Source organism: Chiloscyllium punctatum, chromosome 20 (genome assembly GCF_047496795.1).
Source record: "Chiloscyllium punctatum isolate Juve2018m chromosome 20, sChiPun1.3, whole genome shotgun sequence".
In the NCBI taxonomy this organism is placed as follows: domain Eukaryota; kingdom Metazoa; phylum Chordata; class Chondrichthyes; order Orectolobiformes; family Hemiscylliidae; genus Chiloscyllium; species Chiloscyllium punctatum.
The window spans coordinates 84,227,964-84,249,305 of NC_092758.1; the positions used below are offsets into that span (position 1 = coordinate 84,227,964).

General features: G+C 43.8%; 1 protein-coding gene across 1 annotated transcript in view; it reads left to right on the forward strand.

Annotated features, from left to right (window-relative positions):
* Positions 1-1,386: 1,386 nt before the first annotated feature.
* LOC140491830 (sialoadhesin-like) overlaps positions 1,387-21,342 on the forward strand; it is a 74,160-nt gene continuing 54,204 nt past the window's right edge. Inside the window, exons 1-2 of the mRNA XM_072590225.1 lie at positions 1,387-1,462; positions 19,196-19,552. Of these exons, the coding sequence (XP_072446326.1) occupies positions 1,387-1,462; positions 19,196-19,552 (433 nt within the window). The remainder of the gene's footprint in view (positions 1,463-19,195; positions 19,553-21,342) is intronic.

Below are 21,342 nucleotides of genomic sequence, written 5' to 3' on the forward strand. Positions count from 1 at the left end.
AAGAAATGTGGTGCTGGAAAAGCACAGCAGGTCAGGCAGCATCCGAGGAGCAGGAGAGTCGATGTTTTGAGCATAAACATTCCTGATGAAGAGCTTATGTCAACTCTCCTGCTCCTCGGATGCTGCCTCACTGGCTATGCTTCTCCAACACCACACCTTTTTGACAGCTTCCATTCACTGTCAGGCCTACCTGCCAATGCCCCAAGTGTGCATCCTCCTTCATGCTTTACTTGCAGCATTGAGTATATCGACACACTGGGGCTATGGAGCAGGAGACATTGCTCTCAAGGTGTGAATGAGCCTCCCTCCCTCCTACTACAGATCATAGACTCACAGAGTCAGACAGCACAGAAACAGACCCTTCGGTCTCACCAGTCTATACCGACCATAACCCCAAACTAAACCAATCCCCCCGCCTCTGCTTAGCCCATATCCCTCTAAACATTGCTTATTCTGCCATGTTTGTTTGAGCTTACACTTGGAGACTTCAGTCCATGACCTCCCGCCCTTTGAGCATCTGACAGCCTTTATTCCATCATCTCCGATATTTCGATGATCAGTTTATAAAAGTGAATGAAGAATGTTTTGTAATGCATCATTTCTTGCATACAGCGGTGAAATTTCCTCTTGGATTCTTCCCTGCACGATCCAGATTTTTAACCCTTTGCTGGATACTTGATTCATCCTCTCCAGGCACTGAATTAATTGCTTGCAGAGGTTTTAGATTTAGATTTAGATTTTATTGTTCAGTATTACTCAGGTGCAGAAGTACAGGAGTACAGTGATAAGTGTGTAATGTCACCACACAAGGTGCCATCATAAGTACCAAGGTACCTAGGTATGAAAAGACTTAGCTACAAAGTAGTAAGAGGAACAGAGTTAAAAAGTTAAGCGTTACTTCAGAGAATAAGTAGAAAATAAAGAAATAAGGTAATAGTTAACATTAAAGTTTTTCTTAATTACAATAGTCACTTAATTATTGTAATATCCTGAAGGAGGTGTAGACAGGGTGAGAGTCCACAAGTACAATGAGAGATCAGTTCCTGTTCTGATATGTGTAGCAGTTCACTCAGCGTCCATTGTTCACCCGGTTGTAAATCATCTCTTTGTTCACTGTGGTCCCTTGTCTATTGTGCAGGTGTCAATGAGTCTGATTGTCACCATCTGCTGCATGTACATGTCCCATCGAGGGTGAGATCTGCACCATGAGCACATCACACTGGACCCTGGCACTTATAGTTCTATGTCTCATCCAGGGTGAGTATCCAATTCCACAGAGCATTATATCAAAACATTAATTTGTGTTTGTATTTTTTCCAGTGTTTTTTTCCCTGTCTTCTAATGAATCTTTTGACAACATGATAATTTACTGACTTGATGCAAATTATGGGCAGCACAGTGGCTCAGTGGTTAGCACAGTCGCCACATAGTGCCAGGGACCCAGGCTTGATTCCAGCCTCAGGTAAGTGGGATATTAAAGCTATTACAGAAACACAGCTGAGGGAAGGACAGGGCTGGCCCCTCAATGTTCTGGGGTACAGATGCTGTGGAGGGGGAGTTGTATTTTTGATTAGGGAGTATATCACAGCACTACTGAGAAAACGTTCTTGAGGATTCGTTCACTGAGTCTATGTGGGTAGAACTGAGAGATTAAAAGGGGGAGATCAGTTTGATAGCATTGTACTGTAAGCCCTTCAGTAATCAGCTGGAGTTTGAAGACTGAATATGTAGGGAGATTGCAGATAGCTCAAGAATAAGAAGATTGTAATAGTTGGGATTTTAACTTTCCTAACATTGACTGGGACTTGAATTGTTGGGCTCCTAGCGGAGATATTTGTATCATCGTCAGCTTCAGGAGGAGTACACAAAGATTGGAAAGTGGCCAATGTTGTGCCATTTTTTAAAGAAAGGCTGCAGGGAAATACTGGGGGATTACAGGCCGGTAAGCTTAATGTCTCTGTAGGTTAGATGTTAGAGAGAGTTCTAAGAGACAAGACTTACAGGCATTTAGGGAGGCAAGAAATCATTTGGGATAGTCACAATGTGCTCTTTCAACATAGGTTTTAGCAAAACCTTTAACAAGGTACATATGGTGGTTTGTGAGTAAGACTAAATCTCACAGGATCCAGAGAGAGTTAGCCAATTGGATACAAAATTGGTTTGAGGGTAAAAGACAGAGTATGGTGGTAGAGGGTTGTTTTACAAACTGGAGGCCCTATGACCAATGGTGTGCCACAGGGATTGATGCTAGATCCACTATTATTCATCATTTATATCAATGGTTTGGATGAGAATTTAGGAAGTATGGTTAGTAAGTTTGCAGATGACACCAACATTAGTGCTACAGTGGACAGTGAAGAAGGTTATCTGGGAATACAGCGAGATCTTGATCAACTGGGCCAATGGGCTGAGGTTTAATTTAGATAAATACAAGGTGCGGTACTTTGGTGGTTCAGACCTGGGTAGGACTTACAGAGACAATGGTCGGGCTCTGGGGAGTGTTATAGAACAAAGTGATCCAAGGGTACAGGTTCATAGCTCCTTGAAAGTGGAATCACAGGTAGACAGGACGGTGAAGAAGGCTTTCAGTATGCTTGCTTTCATTGGTCAGAGCACTGAGTGAAGGAGTTGGGATGTCTTGTTACAGCTGTACCAAGACGTTGGTGGGGCCACATTTGGAGTATTGTGTATAGTTCTGGTCGCCCTGCTATAGAAAGGATATTATTAAACTCAAAAGAGTGCAAAAAAGCTTTATTAGGATGCTAACTGGACTGAAAGGTTAGCATTTGGATAGTCTGAGACTCTTCTCCCTGCTGTGCAGAAAACCGAGGGATGATCTTATATCAGTCTACAAAATCATGAGGAGCATAGATAAGGCGATAGCCAACAGCTTTTCCCCAAGGTAAGGAAGTCTACACTGAGAGGAGAGATACAAAAGAGCCCAGAGGGGCAATTTCTTCCCACAGAGGGTGGCGAGTGTCTGGAATGGGAAACTGGAGGTAGTGATGGAGGTGAGTACAATTTTGTCATTAAAGAGACATTTGGAGTTACATGGATGGGATAGGTATGGAGGGATATGGACCAAGCGCAGGCAAATGGGACTAGATTAATTGTGAAAACTGGGCAACATGGACTAGTTGGGCCGAAGTGTCTGTTTCCATACTATAAACCTCTATGACTCGATGACAGTGTTTCTCAAGGGAGTTGAATAGTAAGACCTCCATAAAAGACTGTTGTGTTCACTTCCGGCCATCACACATCAAGAAGGAAACATTAACCTTTGAACGACTGCAGGGCAGACTTGATGTGTCAAACCAAGAGTTAGAGAGTTGGTGATGGACTGTTTCTTAGACCAACGTGTCACTGGAGCCAACCCAAGAACTGGTTATTTTAGGTTTGGTATTATTAGATTAGATTACTTACAGTGTGGAAACAGGCCCTTCGGCCCAACAAGTCCACACCTATCCGCTAAATTGCAACCCACCCAGACCCAGTCCCTTACATTTACCCCTTCACCTAACACTACAGGCAATTTAGCATGGCCAATTCACCTGACCTGCACATTTTTGGAGTGTGGGAGGAAACCGGAGCAAACCCATGCAGACACGGGGAGAATGTGCAAACTCCACACAGAGAGTCGCCTGAGGCGGGAATTGAACCCGGGTCTCTGGTGCTGTGAGGTAGCAGTGCTAACCACTGTGCCAACGTAATGAGGAAGGATTGGTAAATGGTCTTGTTGCTAAAGATCCTCTTGGAGGGAGTGATCACAATGTGTTCTACTTTCACATTCAGACTGAAAGAGTGAGGACAGAGTTATCACACTGATCCCAGGGGTGAAAGGGCTGTCATATGAGTTGCAGGTGAACAGCTTGGGCTTGTACTTGCTGGAGTTCAGCAGAATGGGGGAGAATCTATTGAGGTACATAAGATGCTGAAGGGGATTGATAAAGTGGACATTGAACAGATGTCCCCCTTACACTCTCCTGTGGGCAGCATGGTGGCTCAGTGGTTAGCACTGCTGCCTCACAGCGCCAGGGAGCCAGGTTTGATTCCAGCCTCTGGTGACCGTGTGAGTCTGCACATTCTCCCGGTGTCTGTATGGGTTTCCTCTGGGTGCTCTGGTTTCCTCCCACAGTCCTAAGATGTGCAAGTTAGGTGGATTGGCCGTGGTTATTACAGGGTTAGCAAAGGGTAGTAGGTCCGGATGGGATGCTCCTCAGAGAGTTAGCGTGGATTGGCTGGGCAGAATGGGCTGCTCCCATACTGTAGGGATTCTATGATTCTTATGGGACAGTCCTGAACAAGAGATCACAAAAATAGAGAGGAAGGAGAAGCTACTTCTCCCAGAGGGCTATGAATCTGTGGAACTCAGTGCCTCAGAGCGCAGTGGAGGCAGAATCAATCAACAGATTCGAGAAAGAAATCGATATGTTTCTGATGAAAATTGGCCGAAAGGAATGGAATCATGGATATCATCAGCTGGGATCATGGCGGAGAGGGCTCAAAGGGCTGATTGCCTACCCCAGCTCCTAATTCCAATGTTCCTATAATTGTCTAGCTGCCAGAACAAGGTTTATATTCTGTTGAATGCAGAAGCTGATGTGATTAAGGATTTTGATAGGTTAGAAGCACATTAAGGAGGAGAAAGTGAGGACTGCAGATGCAGAAGGGCTGATGCCCGAAACGTCGATTCTCCTGTTCCTTGGATGCTGCCTGACCTGCTGCGCTTTTCCAGCAACACATTTTCAGCTTAGAAGCACACTAACTACACACTCCAGAATGAGGAAGAAAAATTGGCGGATTTTTGTCAGGGGACCACAACCGTCTAAAGATAACATAGTTCACGGTGTTTGGTTGTAAAACTGCCCAGAGTTTATCACAAAACTCTAACTTTAGATCTAAGTTTGCACTTAGTGAATATAGAGTTAACACTCTGACAATAGTTCATCCTTCCACACCAGTCTGATATTGAAATAATGTTGCAAAGCATAACTTCAAGTAATTTATTTAGTCCTGTATCTAGCTATAACAGGGTGAGTGCCAAGCCTCAGGCATATGTTTCCCTTTAGTAACGCTCTACTGACCAAGTAGCAAATCTCCTGGTACAACATGCTTTCAAAATGAAATAGAAGTGTCTGTTTTGAATATGCAAGTATTTCCCAGCTCTTCAATTGATGCAAGCAACCATACTATCTCTATATTAATGAAAGAGAAAGCCAGAACTCAAAGCTGCTATTTCAATAAAGAAACTCTGATCTCAGCTGCAGTTTACTTCACAGCAATGAGGCTGTGGTGGTCTTGAAGTGAAACTTTCAGAGGAGAATAATCAACATTGTCAGAGAAGGTTTAAAGGGTGCAGAGGAGATAGCATGAGTAAGGTGCACAAATTGAGGGCGTAGAAAAGGACAGAGTACAATATCTGAAAGGGGCAGACGATAGAAGATTATGATGAAAATTAAGAGAGGCTTTGAATTCACGGGATGATCTTAATATAATGAGAGGACACCTGGCCAAGGTAAAATAGAAACAAGCACGGACAGGAACACTGGAATGAAACAGCGGATGGCTTTTAAGAAGATACTTGAAGTTTTGGGCATAATTCTACAAGGGAGAAATATATTGGAAGCAGAGTCAGGATTTCTCAGATAATAAGAGAGATGGAGGACATAGGTATGACAACAAAACAGAGGGTGAATGTCAGATGAATTCCAAATGTAAGAGCCCCGGACCAAATGCAATAAGTTGGGAAGGGGAAGTGAGAAGGAAAATGAAAGGTTGGATATAAGGAAAGAATGTCAAGCAACATAAAGGGAACTCAAAACTCAGCGACTAGCCTGGGAATGGTAAGAGGTGGGATGGGTCCTTTCAGGGATTAAGTGGGTTTAATATATTCAGGCGTGCAAATAGCGAAAGGGTTTGCCGTAAATTTCAAAGCATCTCCATATGTGGAGGAGATGCCAGAAAATTACACACAACATTTTGGTTCAAGGCGAGTGGAAAGACATTTCTGTTAGCTCCAGGTCAATCAGTTTGCTAAATGCTTGCAAACAATGATGGGAGTGATATTCACCACCCATCTGAGCAGCAATGAATTGAAGAGGAACAACATGGATTTGTAAGAGGCAGATTGTGCTTAACTTCATGGGAGTTTTTGATGAAATAATGAAGTAGGTTTTTGTCAGGAACGCGGTGGATTTTGTGTCTAGGGGTTTTAAGAAACGTGTGACATAGTCATGTCATAGAGTCATAAAGCTGTACAGCACAGAAAAAGACCCTACAGTCCAACTCGTCCATGCTGACCAGATATCCTCAATTAATTTAGCCCTATTTGCCAGCATTTGGTCCTTATCTCCCTTGACCCTTTCTATTCATGTACCCATCCAGATGCCTTTTAAGTGTTGTACCACTTTCTCTGGCAGCTCATTCCTCTGTGTGAAAAAAATTGCCTTTTAGATCCCTTTTAAATTTTTCCCCTCTTACCTTAAACCTATGCCCTCTAGTTTTAGACTCCCCTACCCTTGGGGAAATACCTTGATTCTTCACCCTATCCATTGCCTCTTATGATTTTATAAACCTCTATACTGTCACCTCTCAATTTCCAACGCTCCAGGGAAAACAGCCCCAGCGTGTTCAGCCTCTCCCAATAGCTCAAACCCTCCAACCCCGGTGCCATCCTTGTAAATCTTTTCTGAACCCTTTCAAGTTTAATATCATCTTTCCTACAGCAGGGAGTCTAGAACTGAACACAGGATTCCAAAAGTGGCCTAAACAATGCCCTGTACAGCCACAACATGACATCCCAACTCCTATACTCAATATTCTGACCAGAAAAAGCGAACATACTAAATGCCTTCTTCACTACCCTGTCTACCTGTTACTCTACAGTCAAGGAAATATGAATCAGTACCCCAAGGTCTCTTCGTTCAGCACCATCCCTCAGAACCTTACCATTGGGTGTATAAGTCCTGACATGGTTTGCCTTCCTAAATAGCAGCACCTCATGTTTATCTAAATTGAACTCTACCTGCCCTCCTCGGCCCTTCAGCCCATCTGATCATGGTCCCATTGTACTCTGATATAATCTTTTTTCACTGTCCACTACACCAACAATTTTGGTGTCATCTGTAAACTTATTAACTATACCTCCTATATTCACATCCAAATCTATATAAATGGCAAAACGTAATGGAGCCAGCACTGATCTTTGTGGCACTCTACTGGTCACAAGCCTCCAGTCTGAAAAGCAACCCTCCATCACCACTCTCTCCTACCTTCAAGCCAAGCAGCTAGCTGCCCTGGATTCCATATGATCAAACCTTGCTAACCAGTTTACCACGTGGAGCATTGTCGAACACCTTACTGAAGACCATATAGCCCATCTTACTGAAGACCATCACTTTGCCTTCATCAATCTTGTTTGCAACTCCTTCAAAAACCTAAATTAAGTTAGTGAGACATGATTTACCACACACAAAACCACATTGACTATCCTTAATCAGCCCTTGACTTTCCAAATATATCTAAATCCTGTCCTTCAGGATCCCCTCCAACATCTTGCCCACCATTGATGTCAAGATCACTGGTCTATAGTTCCCTGGCTTTTCCTTTCCACCTTTCTGAAATAGTGGCCAACCTCCAGTCTTCCAGCACCTCATCTGTGACTATCAATGACACAAATACCTCGTCAATGGGCCCAGCAATCACTTTCCTAGCTTTCCACAAAGTTTGGGATACATCTCATCAGTTCCTGCGGATTTATCCACCTTTATGTGTTTTAAGATATCCAACATCTCGTCCTTTGTAATACGGACACTTTTCAAGATATCACTGTCTATTTCTTCAAATTCTCCAACTTCCAAATCCTTCTCCATGGTAAATATAGATGTTAAATACTCATTTAGTATCTCATTCATTACCTGCGGTTCCACACCTGGATGGCCTTGTTGATCTTTAAGGGGTCCTATTCTGTCCATAATGTCCATAATGTATTGTCCATAATGTCTTTTGTCCATAATGTATTGCAGAGCTTCTTTGGATTCTCCTTAACGCTGTTTGCCAAAGCTATCTCATGTCCCCTTTTGGCCCTCCTGATTTCCCTCTTAAGTGTACGCCTACTCCCCTTATATTCCTCTTGGGATTCACTCAATCCCAATTGTCTATACCTGACATATGCCTCCTTTTTCTTAAACAGAGCCTCAATTTCTCTTGTCATCCAGTATTCCCTAAACCTACCAGTCTAGCCCTTCACACTAACAGGAACATATTACGTCTGAACTCACATTACCTCATTTTTGAAGGCCTCCCACTTTCCAACCATCCCTTTATCCTGAATAGCCTCACAATCAACTTTTGAAAGTTATTGCCTAATACCATCCTAGCTGGCTTGTTTAACAAAATTTGATGTCATGGAATAGGGAGCAAGTCCTCTCTTCAAGAAAGGAAATAGGGAAATCCCCAGCAATTACAGACCAGTAAGTCTCACGTCTGTCATCTGCAAGGTGTTAGAAAGGATTCTGAGGGATAGGATTTATGACCATCTGGAAGAGCATGGCTTGATTAATTGCAGTCAGCATGGTTTTGTGAGGGGCAGGTCATGCCTCACAAACCTTATTGAGTTCTTTGAGGATGTTGCAAGACAAGTTGATGAGGGTCGAGTGGTGGATGTGGTGTATATGGACTTCAGCAAGGCATTTGATAAGGTTCCACATGGTAGGCTCGTTCAGAAGGTCAGGAGGAATGGGATACAGGGACATTTAGCTGTCTGGATACAGAATTGGCTGGTCGACAGAAGACAGCGAGTGGTAGTGGAAGGAAAGTATTCTGCCTGGAAGTCAGTGTTGAGTGGTGTTCCACAGGGCTCTGTTCTTGGGCCTCTACTCTTTGTAATTTTTATCAATGATTTGGATGAGGAGATTGAGGATGGGTTAGCAAGGTTGCAGATGACACAAAGGTTGGATGTGTTGTTGACAGTATAGAGGACTGTTGTAGGCTGCAGCGGGACATTGACAGGATGCAGAGATGGGCTGAGAGGTGGCAGATGGTGTTCAACCTGGATAAATGCGAAGTGATGCATTTTGGAAGGTCAAACTTGAAAGTTGAGTACAGGATTAAAGACAAGATTCTTGGCAGTGTGGAGGAACAGAGGGATTTTGGTGTGCAGGTACATAGATCCCTTAAAATGGCCACCCAACGTGGACAGGGTTGTTAAGAAAGCATACGGTGTTTTGGCTTTCATTAACAGGGGATTGAGTTTAAGAGTCGTGAGATCTTGTTGCAGTTCTATAAAACTTTGGTTAGACCGCACTTGGAATACTGTGTCCAGTTCTGGTCGCCCTATTATAGGAAAGATGTGGATGCTTTGGAGAGGGTTCAGAGGAGGTTTACCAGAATGCTGCCTGCAATGGAGGGCTTATCTTACGAAGAGAGGTTGACGAAGCTCGGACTTCTTTCATTGGAAAAAAGAAGGAAGAGAGGGGACCTAATTGAGGTGTACAAGATAATGAGAGGCATAGGTAGAGTTGATAGCAAGAGACATTTTCACAGGGCAGAAATTGTTAACACGAGGGGTCATAGTTTTAAGCTGTTTGGCGGAAAGTATAGAGGGGATGTCAGAGACGGGTTCTTTACGCAGAGAGTTGTGAGAGCATGGAATGCGTTGCCAGCAGCAGTTGTGGAAGTGAGGTCATTGGGGATATTTAAGAGACTGCTGGACATGCATATGGTCATAGAAATTTGAGAGTTTGTACATTAGGTTTACCTTACATGAGGATCAATGGTCGGCACAACATCGTGGGCTGAAGGGTCTGTTCTGTGCTGTGCTATTCTATGTTCTATGTTCTAAGTTTCAGCTTGGTATAATAAAGTTAGCTAAAATCCAGAAACAAATACATCACCACAAATGTTTACTCTTCCAGACTGGAGGATAATGTTTCCAAAGGCACGAGGAACACTATATATATATATATGATTGGACATTGCAATCAGAGTAAAATTTCAAAATTTGCCAATTATGCTAAAATTGAATGTGGAAATACTGATTTTGGATCGGGGTGGACAAAGTTAAAAATCACACAACACCAGGTTATAGTCCAACAGGTTTATTTTGGAAGCACTAGCTTTTGAAGTGCTGCTCCTTCATCAAGTAGCTGTGGAAGAGGATCATTAGACACAGAATTTATTGCAAAAGATTACAGTGTCATGCAACTGAAATGATATGTTGAACAAACCTAGACAGAAATCTAGTGCTCCCAAATAAACTGTTGAACTATAACTTGGTGTTGTGTGATTTTTGCCTAAACTTGAAGGTATTGCTGACAGTAAGGATGATATGAATAAACCGCAAAATAATAGCAGAATGTACAGGCAAGTGACAGATAGAACCTGATAAGGTAATTGTGTTGTGATGCAATTTGGCAGAAGTAACAGAGGGTCAGAATATAGATTGGCTAGACTTCAACTGGAATGTTGTACCTAGTTATGGCCACTACATGCTAGAAAGGATGAGAGAGTCTGTGAGAAAGTGGGGAGCTTCATGAAGCCAATGGTAAGAGATTTTAGCTACAAGTTTGGGTTGGAGAATTTAGGGATGTTCTCCACTGAAGAAAAGGGGATGAAAGAGATTTAATGGATGCATACAAGATTATGACAGACTTCAATAAGGCAGACAAAGAAAAGCTGAAACAAAAAAACCCAGAAATTGATGGATAAGCAGGTCTGGCAGTATCTGTGGAGAGAAACTGTGGAGTTAACATTTCAGGCTGAGTGGTTCGTCTTCAGGACAACTGTTTTCATATGTTAATGTTCAAAGAGCAGGGGACTCACGTTTAAGGTGATTTCTGCAGTGGGATGGGAGAGGAGAAAACCCAGAACAGATGGGCTGAATGGCCTGTTCCTGTGCCAGAATGACTCTTTAACTCACAGTGCATTCATGTAATTAATGCAGTTTTGTAGAATTATTTTAAGAGTTGGCTTGAGCAATGCAAAGGGATCTCTTTCAATATAGAAAATGGAATATAGAAATAGAAAATATTTGCATAAATTTCCTGCTTTCTGTCACATTTGTCTTGCTAATGTTTCAGGTGAATGACTTTTCATCACAACAAGCAGAGATTAGAAATGAACAGTTTTTGAATAAGTATAGACACAAGGGAAGGATTGTTTGCATAGAAATAGCAGAGGACAGGTTTGGAGGCCAGGAGTGATTAAATGATGAAAGGGGATTGTGGGAAAAGACAGTGAGAATAGATCAGACGTTGAAGCAGCGAAGATAGAAAACAGTTACGGAAGAGTTGCCCCCACCCCCATAACTGAAACAACATCAGAACTTTTCAATATTCATAAAAAGGATCTAAGATTTACTTGAGGGCACCACTCTGAAATGTTTGCCTTGGGCAGCCAGTACCACTGTGGATCCACTCATATCTAGGAATCTTCTGTCAACCACAAAGTTAGTAACTTTCCTGAACTGTGCTGTGCTGCTGACGTTGACCGAGTTCCTGCTGGTAATTCATTTTGCAATGCTCAGTGTGAAAAGCCTCTGTGCTTAACTGTAGCTCACAGTGTACAATACTGGTTATCACACATCCAAATTTACTCATATTTATCACTCATGTTTAGCTGAAGATTTGTACTTCCCATATTGTGTGCTTTGTTATTGTCCTTTGCAATTAGTTCTCGGTGTGAATTTACATTACATTTGCACTTGACCTTTTTCTGAGACCATGAATGTTGATTATTCAGCTCAGAGCATGTGAACAATGACAGCTCTTGATGGAGACTGCAGACTCCATTAGAAACATAGAAAATAGGTGCAGGATTAGGCCGCTTGGCCCTTTGAGCCTGCCCCACCATTCAATATGATCATATTGGATCATGCAATCTCAATATCATATTCCCACCCACTCCTTTGATCCCTTTAACTATAAGGGCCACATCCAGCTCTTTCTTGAATATATCTAAAAAATAATGGCCCCAACAGCTTCCTGTGGATGAGAATCCCACAGGTTCACAACTCTCTGAGTGAAGACATTCTTCCTCACTTCAGTCCTGAACAGCTTACCGCTTACTCTTAGACTGTGACCCTGATAGTACAGCAAAAAAGCCGGTTCCTATCACCAAGTCACCCTTTACTTACCTGTGCACAGTACATTGGATGTGACCAGACAGCTCGGAGTCAGACCTCAACTGAGAAGATTCTAATCTTGTGTTTATGACATACTTTAAAATCCCGATACGGTCTCCCCGGCTCCCCAACTCCCAGAAGACGGGTGCAAGTGAGAGTTCTTCAGGCAAGTCCAGCTTTCTCCAATCGCCACTAAAATAACTCCTCAGAGGCCCAATCCTATCAAAACATCACCCTTTTTTTAAGAGTGCATGGTCCATTAGCTGTGGCCAGGTAGCTCAGAATCAGTTTTTGAATTGAGATTCTCATCTCCTCGTTATACTTTTATTTTCTGTATCGGAAACTTCAGCTTGAGGCCTATACACAAAGATCTCGACTACACACAGAAAGCTGGTCCACATACAAGGGTCAACCCAGGGCCTACACACGAAGACTGAGCACTGCGCCTACACACAAAGGCCCAGGCATGGCCTTTACACAAAGGCTCAGTCTGAGGCCCACATATAAAGGTTCAGTTTTTGGCCTACATACAAAGGCTCAGTCTGGGACCTATACACAAAGGATCAGTTGAGGCCTACAGAGAAAAGTTCAGCCTGGGGCCTACACACAAATGCTCAGCTCAGGGCCGACACACAAAGACTCAGCCTGAGGCCTACATACTGAAATAACAGCACAGAGGCCAAGTCCTATCACCAAGTCACCCTTTTTTTTGTGCACAGTACACTGGCTGTGCCAATGAACTCGGAGTCACTCCTCAGTTGAGGAGATAAACTCGATTGGTTATCGTGGTCAATCAAGGCATTCCTGATTGGCGCAGGTTATCAACCCCAATGAAGGATCTTATAGTCAACATGGCCCACCTGGTCCCAATCACTACAGACCCCTAGTCTGGGCTTCCCCAACATGGGGAAGATTCTTCTCACATCTAACCAGTCCACTCCCATCAGGGTGTTTCTGTGGTAACCTCCCTCCACTTTCTTCGAAATTACAGTGAGTACAAGCCCAGTCGATCCAGTACATCAGTCCTGCCATCTCAGGAATCAGTCTAATCAACATTCACTGGACTCCCTCAAAGTCGAGTGTCCTTCCTCAGACCAGGATAGCAAAGATGTGGCCTCACCCAGTCTAACTCCAGCAAGACATCCTTACTCTGATACTCAAATCTTCTTGCTATGAAGGCCAGCATGCCATTAGCTTTCCTCACTGCCTGCTGTATCTGCAACACAACCGTCAGCGACTGTTCCACCGTGACACCCAGGTCTTGTTGTATCTCACCTTTTCCTAAACTGCCACCATTCAGATAATAATCTGCCTTCCTGTTCTTGCCACCAAAGTGGATAACGCTACATTTATCAACATTATCTTGCATTTGCCGCACATGTGCCCACTCAGCCAGCCTGTGGTTGGCTGTTCCCAATTAGCACACCACTTGATCAGGAGGGGAAAGCAATCAACCTGAAGTCAGCAACATTCCAAAATGAATATCAAGGAATGAGTCAAGAGTGTGGTGTTGGAAAGCACAGCCGGTCAGCAGCATCCGAGGAGCAAGATAATCAACATTTCGGGCATAAACCCTTCATCAGGAATGTCGATTCTCCTGCTCCTCAGATGCTGCCCGACCAGCTGTGCTTTTCCAGCACCACACTCTTCAACTCTGATCTCCAGCATCTGCATTCCTCACTTTCTCCTAGCAAGAAATGACCCTTGACTCTATCTAACCCCACAGCCACGATATCTGCATCATACATAAGCTCCCCCTTCTAGTCAAAAATCATATGACCATCTGAGGAAGAACAAATTAAAACTTGAGTCAGGTCGGAGTGAAAATAAATGACGAAATCTCTTCTGAACTCCATTAGACAATGAACATTTGACCACTGTGCAAGTTCTATGCAGCGATCAGCACCCCAGTCAGATATAGGTCAAACTTTCCACTTAAAAGAATATAGTGCATCAGTGTAACTGGCCAAACTATAGGTCCACTCTTCTCAAATAAAAACCATATCTTGATTTCTAACCTAGTTCCAGCCTTACATTACTTCATATCATGATGGTCCCGAAACTATTCAGTTAAAACAAACCATCAAGAGGGACACAACTTTATCCCTTCATCATCTTAGAAAAGTCGATCAAGTCACCCTTCAGTGTACTAAAAGCAAAATACGCTGTAGATTTCAAATAAAAACAGAAAGTGCTGAAGTCAATCAGCAGGTCTGGCGAAAGATTTACGAACAAAAGGATTAAACAGGATTTGAAATGCTAGTGTTGTTTCTCTGCACAGATGCTGCCGGATCTGCCAAATTCTCTCCAGTATTTCCTGTTCCTAATCAACCTTTGAGTACATTTGTCTCCATGGTATTGAAGAAAGAAGCATATTTATTACAGTTTACTGTTATGAGCATGCATTATATACACAGGCATATAAATCTGCAGGATAACATTACACTTTGAGATTACAACAGAGACTCAGAGCAGCACCTCACAAAAAATAGAGTATGAGATCTTTATGCCTTGGCTCCACAGGCTATGATAGAGTGAAAATATCATGACCATGTCTCTTAAACGGATACTGACATATTGGCTCTGAGCCACCACACACCAACCAGAATATACATTCAATAGACTATCTTCCACCATTCCAAAAAGATGCAGCATGACGTTATCACCAAATTCACCTTCCCTTCTCTTCAGTTTTGGTATTTCAAAAGAACTATTCAGAGTCAAGAGTGTAGTGCTGGAAAAGCAGAGCAGGTCAGGAAGCAACCAAGGTGCAGGACTGTCGATTTTCAGGCATATGCCTTTCATCAGGAATGATCTTTCATAGATCTTTGAAGGTTGCCACTCAGGTGGATAGAGTTTGTAAGAAGGCCTATGGAGTATTATCGTTCATTAGCAGAGGGATTGAATTCAAGAGTCGTGAAGTGATGTTGCAGCTGTACAGGACTTTGGTTAGGCCACAGTTGGAGTACTGTGTGCAGTTCTGGTCGCCTCACTTTAGGAAAGATGTGGAAGCTTTGGAGAGGGTGCAGAGAAGATTTACCAGGATGTTGCCTGGAATGGAGAGTAGGTCGTACGAGGATAGGTTGAGAGTTCTCGGCCTTTTCTCGTTGGAACGGCGAAGGATGAGGGGTGACTTGATCGAGGTTTATAAGATGATCAGAGGAATAGATAGAGTAGACAGTCAGAAACTTTTTCCCCGGGTACAACAGAGTGTTACAAGGGGACATAAATTTAAGGTGAAGGGTGGAAGGTATAGGGGAGATGTCAGGGGTGGGTTCTTTACCCAGAGAGTGGTGGGGGCATGGAATGCGCTGCCCGTGGGAGTGGTAGAGTCAGAATCATTAGCGACCTTTAAGCGGCATTTGGATAGGTACATGGATGGGTGCTTAATCTAGGATAGAAGTTCGGCACAACATCGTGGGCCGAAGGGCCTGTTCTGTGCTGTATTGTTCTATGTTCTATGTTCTATGTTCTATGAGCTTTCTGCTCAAAGGAGCTATTCACACAGTAATACCTTATCCCACTTCTCAATCGCTCAAATCTCAGTCACCGCTGCAATAGCACCAATTACGCCTCATCTTGACTTGCGCAAGAATTTGCAACTCCTGTCCCTTTATCTCCTCCTTTCACACACCGCAAGGTGTGGACTCTAATTTCAGGTCAAAGAGTGATTTCCTTACACTTGTTTGTATTTGGTATGATGTATTCACTGCTCACAGTGCAATTTCCTCCATAATGTTGTGAATGCATGGAATGTGTTGCCAGCTGTGGTGGTGGAAGCAGAGTCACTGGGGACATTTAAGCACTTCTGGACATGCACATGGAGAGCAGTGAGTTGAGGGGTGCGTAGGTTAAGTTAGTATATTTTACATTAGGATTAAATCTCGGCACAACATCGTGGGCCAAAGGACCAGTTCTGTGCTGTACGTTTCCATGTTCTATGTCTATGTTTTAGATTAGATTAGATTAGATTACTTACAGTGTGGAAACAGGCCCTTCGGCCCAACAAGTCCACACCGCCCCGCCAAAGCGCAACCCACCCATACCCATACATCTACCCCTTACCTAACACTTCGGGCAATTTAGCATGGCCAATTCACCTGACCTGCACTGTGGGAGGAAACCGGAGCACCCGGAGGAAACCCACGCAGACACGGGGAGAATGTGCAAACTCCACACAGTCAGTTGCCTGAGGCGGGAATTGAACCCCGGTCTCTGGCGCTGTGAGGCAGCAGTGCTAACCACGGTGCCACCGTGCCGCCCACGTTCTATAATATGTGACCAAATGGTAGTGTTCTGTGGCAAAATGGTAGTGTTCCCTACTTCTGAAGTAGGCAGACTGGGTTCAAGTTCTTCAGAGGTGTGCAGTGATATTTCTGAACAGATTGCTTAGAAATATCTCTTAAGTTGCAAGGGCATGCTAAAACCATTCAGAATATGGAAGCAGTTCATGAATGTAGCTGATTATTGTTTACACAAGGGCACTTGGGGATGAGCGATAAATACTGGCCTGGTCAAGCTCACTCAAATCCCACAGAGTAATATTAAAAGGGCAATTGGTCCATCATACTAGAGTATAATGATCTTGTCCTCATCTTACATGAGGTATGACTTCACTGATGTAATCTCATATCAAAGTATTACGGGCAATATTCCAGCGGACAGCTGGAACTGACAACCGGAAGCGGCAGGTACAAGTCACTATAAATGCTGGAGGAAACAGCACAGAAGCGCTTCACAGGAGGCTCCCAAGCACTGAGGATGTCACCTAGACAGGGGACGAAACGTCTGCAACACAAATTCCCGGCTCGACGAACAGAACCACAACAATGAACACCCGAGCTACAAATCTTCTCACAGACTTTGAGCAGTATTAAAGCAATACCTGAGAAAATTGATTGATTTGACCATACAGAGTCAAGCCTGGCATAAAATAACAGGTCTGAAAAATGTGTTGCTGGAAAAATGCAGCAGGTCAGGCAGCATCCAAGGAGCAGGAGACTCGACGTTTTGGGCATAAGCCCTTCTTCAGATTCCTTACCTGACCTGCTGCACTCTTCCAGCACCACATTTTTCAGCTCTGATCTCCAGCATCTGCAGTCCTCACTTTCTCCTAGTTGACATAACAATAGGTCATTTACAAGGGAAAAGCAAAACCAAATGCATTATATCATAATACCATGTTGGCCCAGGAACACAAAAGCATTGAATGCATAATGTGGCCTGAATGCTATTGGGTCTGCATGCAGCCAGACGAGTGGAGAGTATTCCATCAAACTCATGGTTTGTGCCTTGCAGATGGTGGATAACCTTTGGGGAGACAGGAGGCGAGACTAATTTTATTTATTCATTTGTGGGATATGGGAGTCACTGGTTGGACCCAGCATTTATTGCCCATCCCCAGTTGCCCCTTAAGAAGGTGGGGGTGAACTGCCTTCTGACCCACAATGCCATTAGGGAGGGAATTCCAAATTTTAGATCCAGCAATAGTAAAGGAAGAGTGATACATTTCCATGTCAAGACAGTCAGTGGCTTGGAGGAGCACTTGAATGTGGTCGTGTTCCTACGTATCTGCTCCCCTTGTCCTTCTCGATGGAAGTAATCATAGTTTGGAAGTTGCTGCCTGAGGATCTTTGGTGAATTTCCACAGTGTATCTCTTAGATAGTAAACACTGCAGCTACTGATCATTGGTGATGGAGGGTGGATGCTTGTGGATGTGGTGCCAATCAAGCGGCTGCTTTGTCCTGGATGGTGATAAGCATCTTGAGTATTGTTGGAGCTGCACCCATCCAGGCCAGCGGGGAGTATTCCATCACACTCCTGACTTGTGCATTGTAGATGGTGGCCAGGCTTTGGGGAGTCAGGAGGTGAGTTACCTGCCATAAGTATTCCCAACCTCTGACCTGCTCTAGGAGCCACAGTTATTCACCACAAAATTTCAATTCTCTGACCCTCTTTTGGAGCCAATGTTTACATGGCTGGTCTAATTCAGTTTCTGAAATATGGTAACTGACAAGACATTGATCGAGTGATTCGAATTCACTGATAAGGTACAGTCTTTTGCTTTGCAATTATGTTCCCATATGAGATACCTTTTCTGTGGAAGAGTTCAAAGTCAATGGAAATGACCGAGAAGCAAGATTAAGCAATAAAGCTTACTACCGACATAATGTCTTGATCTAAATTTACAGTTTTACCCATCTCCAGTAGCTAACTCTTAACAGGAAGTACTGGTGAGCTGGTGGGGACTGGATTCCTGACCCAATTCTCAATAAGGACATAACGACCAACACATCAGTTCTAGGGTCTATTGAGTGATCCAGGACACCAAGTAGAGATCCCTTCTCCTCTTCAAAACGTCATATACTCCTAGAAATGTACAGCACGGAAACAGATCCTTCAGTACAATTCATCCATACTGACCAGATATCCTAAATTAATCTAGTCCCATTTGCCAGCATTTGGCCCATATTGCTCTAAACCCTTCCTATTCATATACCCATCCAGATGCCTTTTAAATGGTGGAATTGTATTGGCCTCCACCACTACTTCTGGCATGTCATTCCATTTGTGCACCACCCTCTGCGTGAAAACATTGCCCCTTAGGTCCCTTTTAAACTTTTCCTCTCTCACCTTTAACCTATGCCCTCTAGTTTGGGACTCCCCTGGTTATTTACTTTATCTATGCCCCTCATGATTTTATAAACCTCTATAAGGAAACAGCTCAGCCTCCCACGCTCCAGGGAAAGTAACTGTTGTGAGACTTTTTTTAAGTCTAACTGAGGGCTTAGCCCTCATTCAAAAAACTGCACCTACAACAATGTAGCACTTGTATAAATGGGGCATTTTTGCTCAAATCTTTCTCAGATCTTTGTCGTGACCTTCTGTTGGAATGAGGTAAGAGCACTACCATTGAGCTTCAATTTCCTTGGTCTTTATCTTTGAATTAAATGCACCATAAAATTGTGGAAAATGATTAAATGATGTAAAGCCAATTGGATTTAATGCTGACAGTGGGTTTGAGTTCAGTGATATCAATATTTTCTTTTTTCTTTTATCCACTCCCTACCCAGGATGTTTGTCTGTGGATCAATGGGGTGTTTCAGTTCCAGGATCTCTTTCTGCATTGGAAGGGTCATCTGTGATCTTTAAATGTTCTTTCTGGTATCCTGAAAAACAGCAGCCTGTACACAAAATAACTGCCATTTGGTTAAAAGACCCATGCCTCGTTCATTCTGAAGAACTATACAACAGTAACAATCCGAATCGGAACCCTGGGATAGAATGGATTGGAAATCTGGGTCAGAAAAACTGTTCTCTTCGAATTAATGCTGTTCAGAAAAAGCACAATCACAGTTTCTGCTTCAGATTTATAATAGTAGGTGAAGACAAATGGACAGGAATGCCAGGCTTGCAGCTCATTGTTTACGGTAATTATTCCTGCCTGAGAGGTATTTTCATAGAATCATAGAATCATATAGAGTGCAGGAGAGGTTCTTCGGCCCATCGAGTCTGCGCTGACATGTGAGAAACACCTGACCTCCAACCTAGTCCCGTTTACCAGCGTGTGACCCATACCCTTGAACTTTATGGTGTGCCAAGTATTCAGCCAGGTACTTTTTAAAGGGTGTGGGGGAACTCCCCTCTACCACCTTCCCAGGCAGCACATTCCAAACCATTGCCAGCCTCTGGGTAAAAAGGTCTTTCCCCACCCCCCCCAAAACCTGCTGCCCCTCACCTTGACCCTGTGTCCCCTCATGACAGAGCCTTCAACTGAGGGGAACAGCTACTCCTTATTCACTCTGTCAATATCCTTCAAAATCTTCTACACCTCAATCAGATCCCTTCTTAGTCTTCTCTGCTCCAATGAAAACAACCCAAACCTGTCCAGTCTCTCCTCATACCTTAGATCTCCATCCCAGGCAGCATCCTGGTGAGTGCCCTCTGCACTCCCTCCAGTTCAATCACAAAGCCCCTGTCATGTAGCAACCAGAGGTACACACAGTACTCTAGCGGTGGTCTCACTAATGCTCTGGGGTAGGACACTCCAGCCAGAGACGATCCACTCTGCCTGTTTTTCTTCACCTTTTCTTCTTTCTTGTCTCTTTTTTTATCCTCCTAGTGCTTTTCTTTCTTCCTCTCCTTTTTTTCTTCTTTGATTCCTGGCATCCCTGATGATTCCTGACCTTCCCAGCCTGGTGCTGTGGCCTCCCTGTGTGGCATGGTGGCAGCCCTGGCCTCGCAGCATGGGCGTGGCAACCTCCCGGCATTCCAGAGTTGGCGTAGTAACTTCCCGGTCTCCCAGCATTGCTGTGGTAACTTCCCAGCCTCCCAGAATTGGTGTGTCAATCTCCTGGCTTCCCAGAGTTGGCGTGGTGACTTCCCGATCTTCTGGCCTCCCAGTGTTGGTACAGTGGCCTCTCAGCCTCTCAGAGTTGGCGTAGTGACCTCCTGGCCTCCCAGCATTGGCATAGCGACATCCCAGCCTGGTGCTGAAGCCTCTTCCTGCAGGGGTCTCTCAGCATTGCAATCTTCCCCCCTCCTGCAGTGGCCTTTCAGTGTGGCATGTGGTGTGGAGCCAGGACGAGGTTCGGATTGGAAGCTAGTGCCAGCGTGGTCTGCTGTACTGAACTCTTTTCTGGAATGCTGGGCATATTTATTTCTGTAACAAATCTTGAACTTTGTCTCTGTACTTTTGTATCTAAATCACCACTGTAGTTGGTGACATACAAACATTTCACTGTATTCATTGGGTACAAGTGACAACAAACACTATTCTATTCTATTCTATTCTATAGCTGGATTGATAAAGATAAGTCTCCCTTATGCCTTTTCTCACCACCCTCCTGACATACCCTTCCAACTTCAGAGACCTGTGGGCAAACATACTGAGGCCTCTTTGTTCCTCAGAACTTCCTCATGTCATGCCATTCATTGAATACCTTCTTGACAAATTAATCCTTCCAAAGTGGATCACTTCACATCTTTCACTCCATCTGCCACTTACCTTCCCAATTGACCACCCTGTTTTTAACTTCTCCTTACCCAACACACTCAACCTCATTGTTAACTGCCCAACCAATCTTTGTGTCATCTGTAAACATACTGATTGAACCCCCAAACAGCCAACTATGTAATTTCTGGATTAGTGGTGCTGGAAGAGCACAGCAGTTCAGGCAGCATCCAACGAGCAGCGAAATCGACGTTTCGGGCAAAAGCC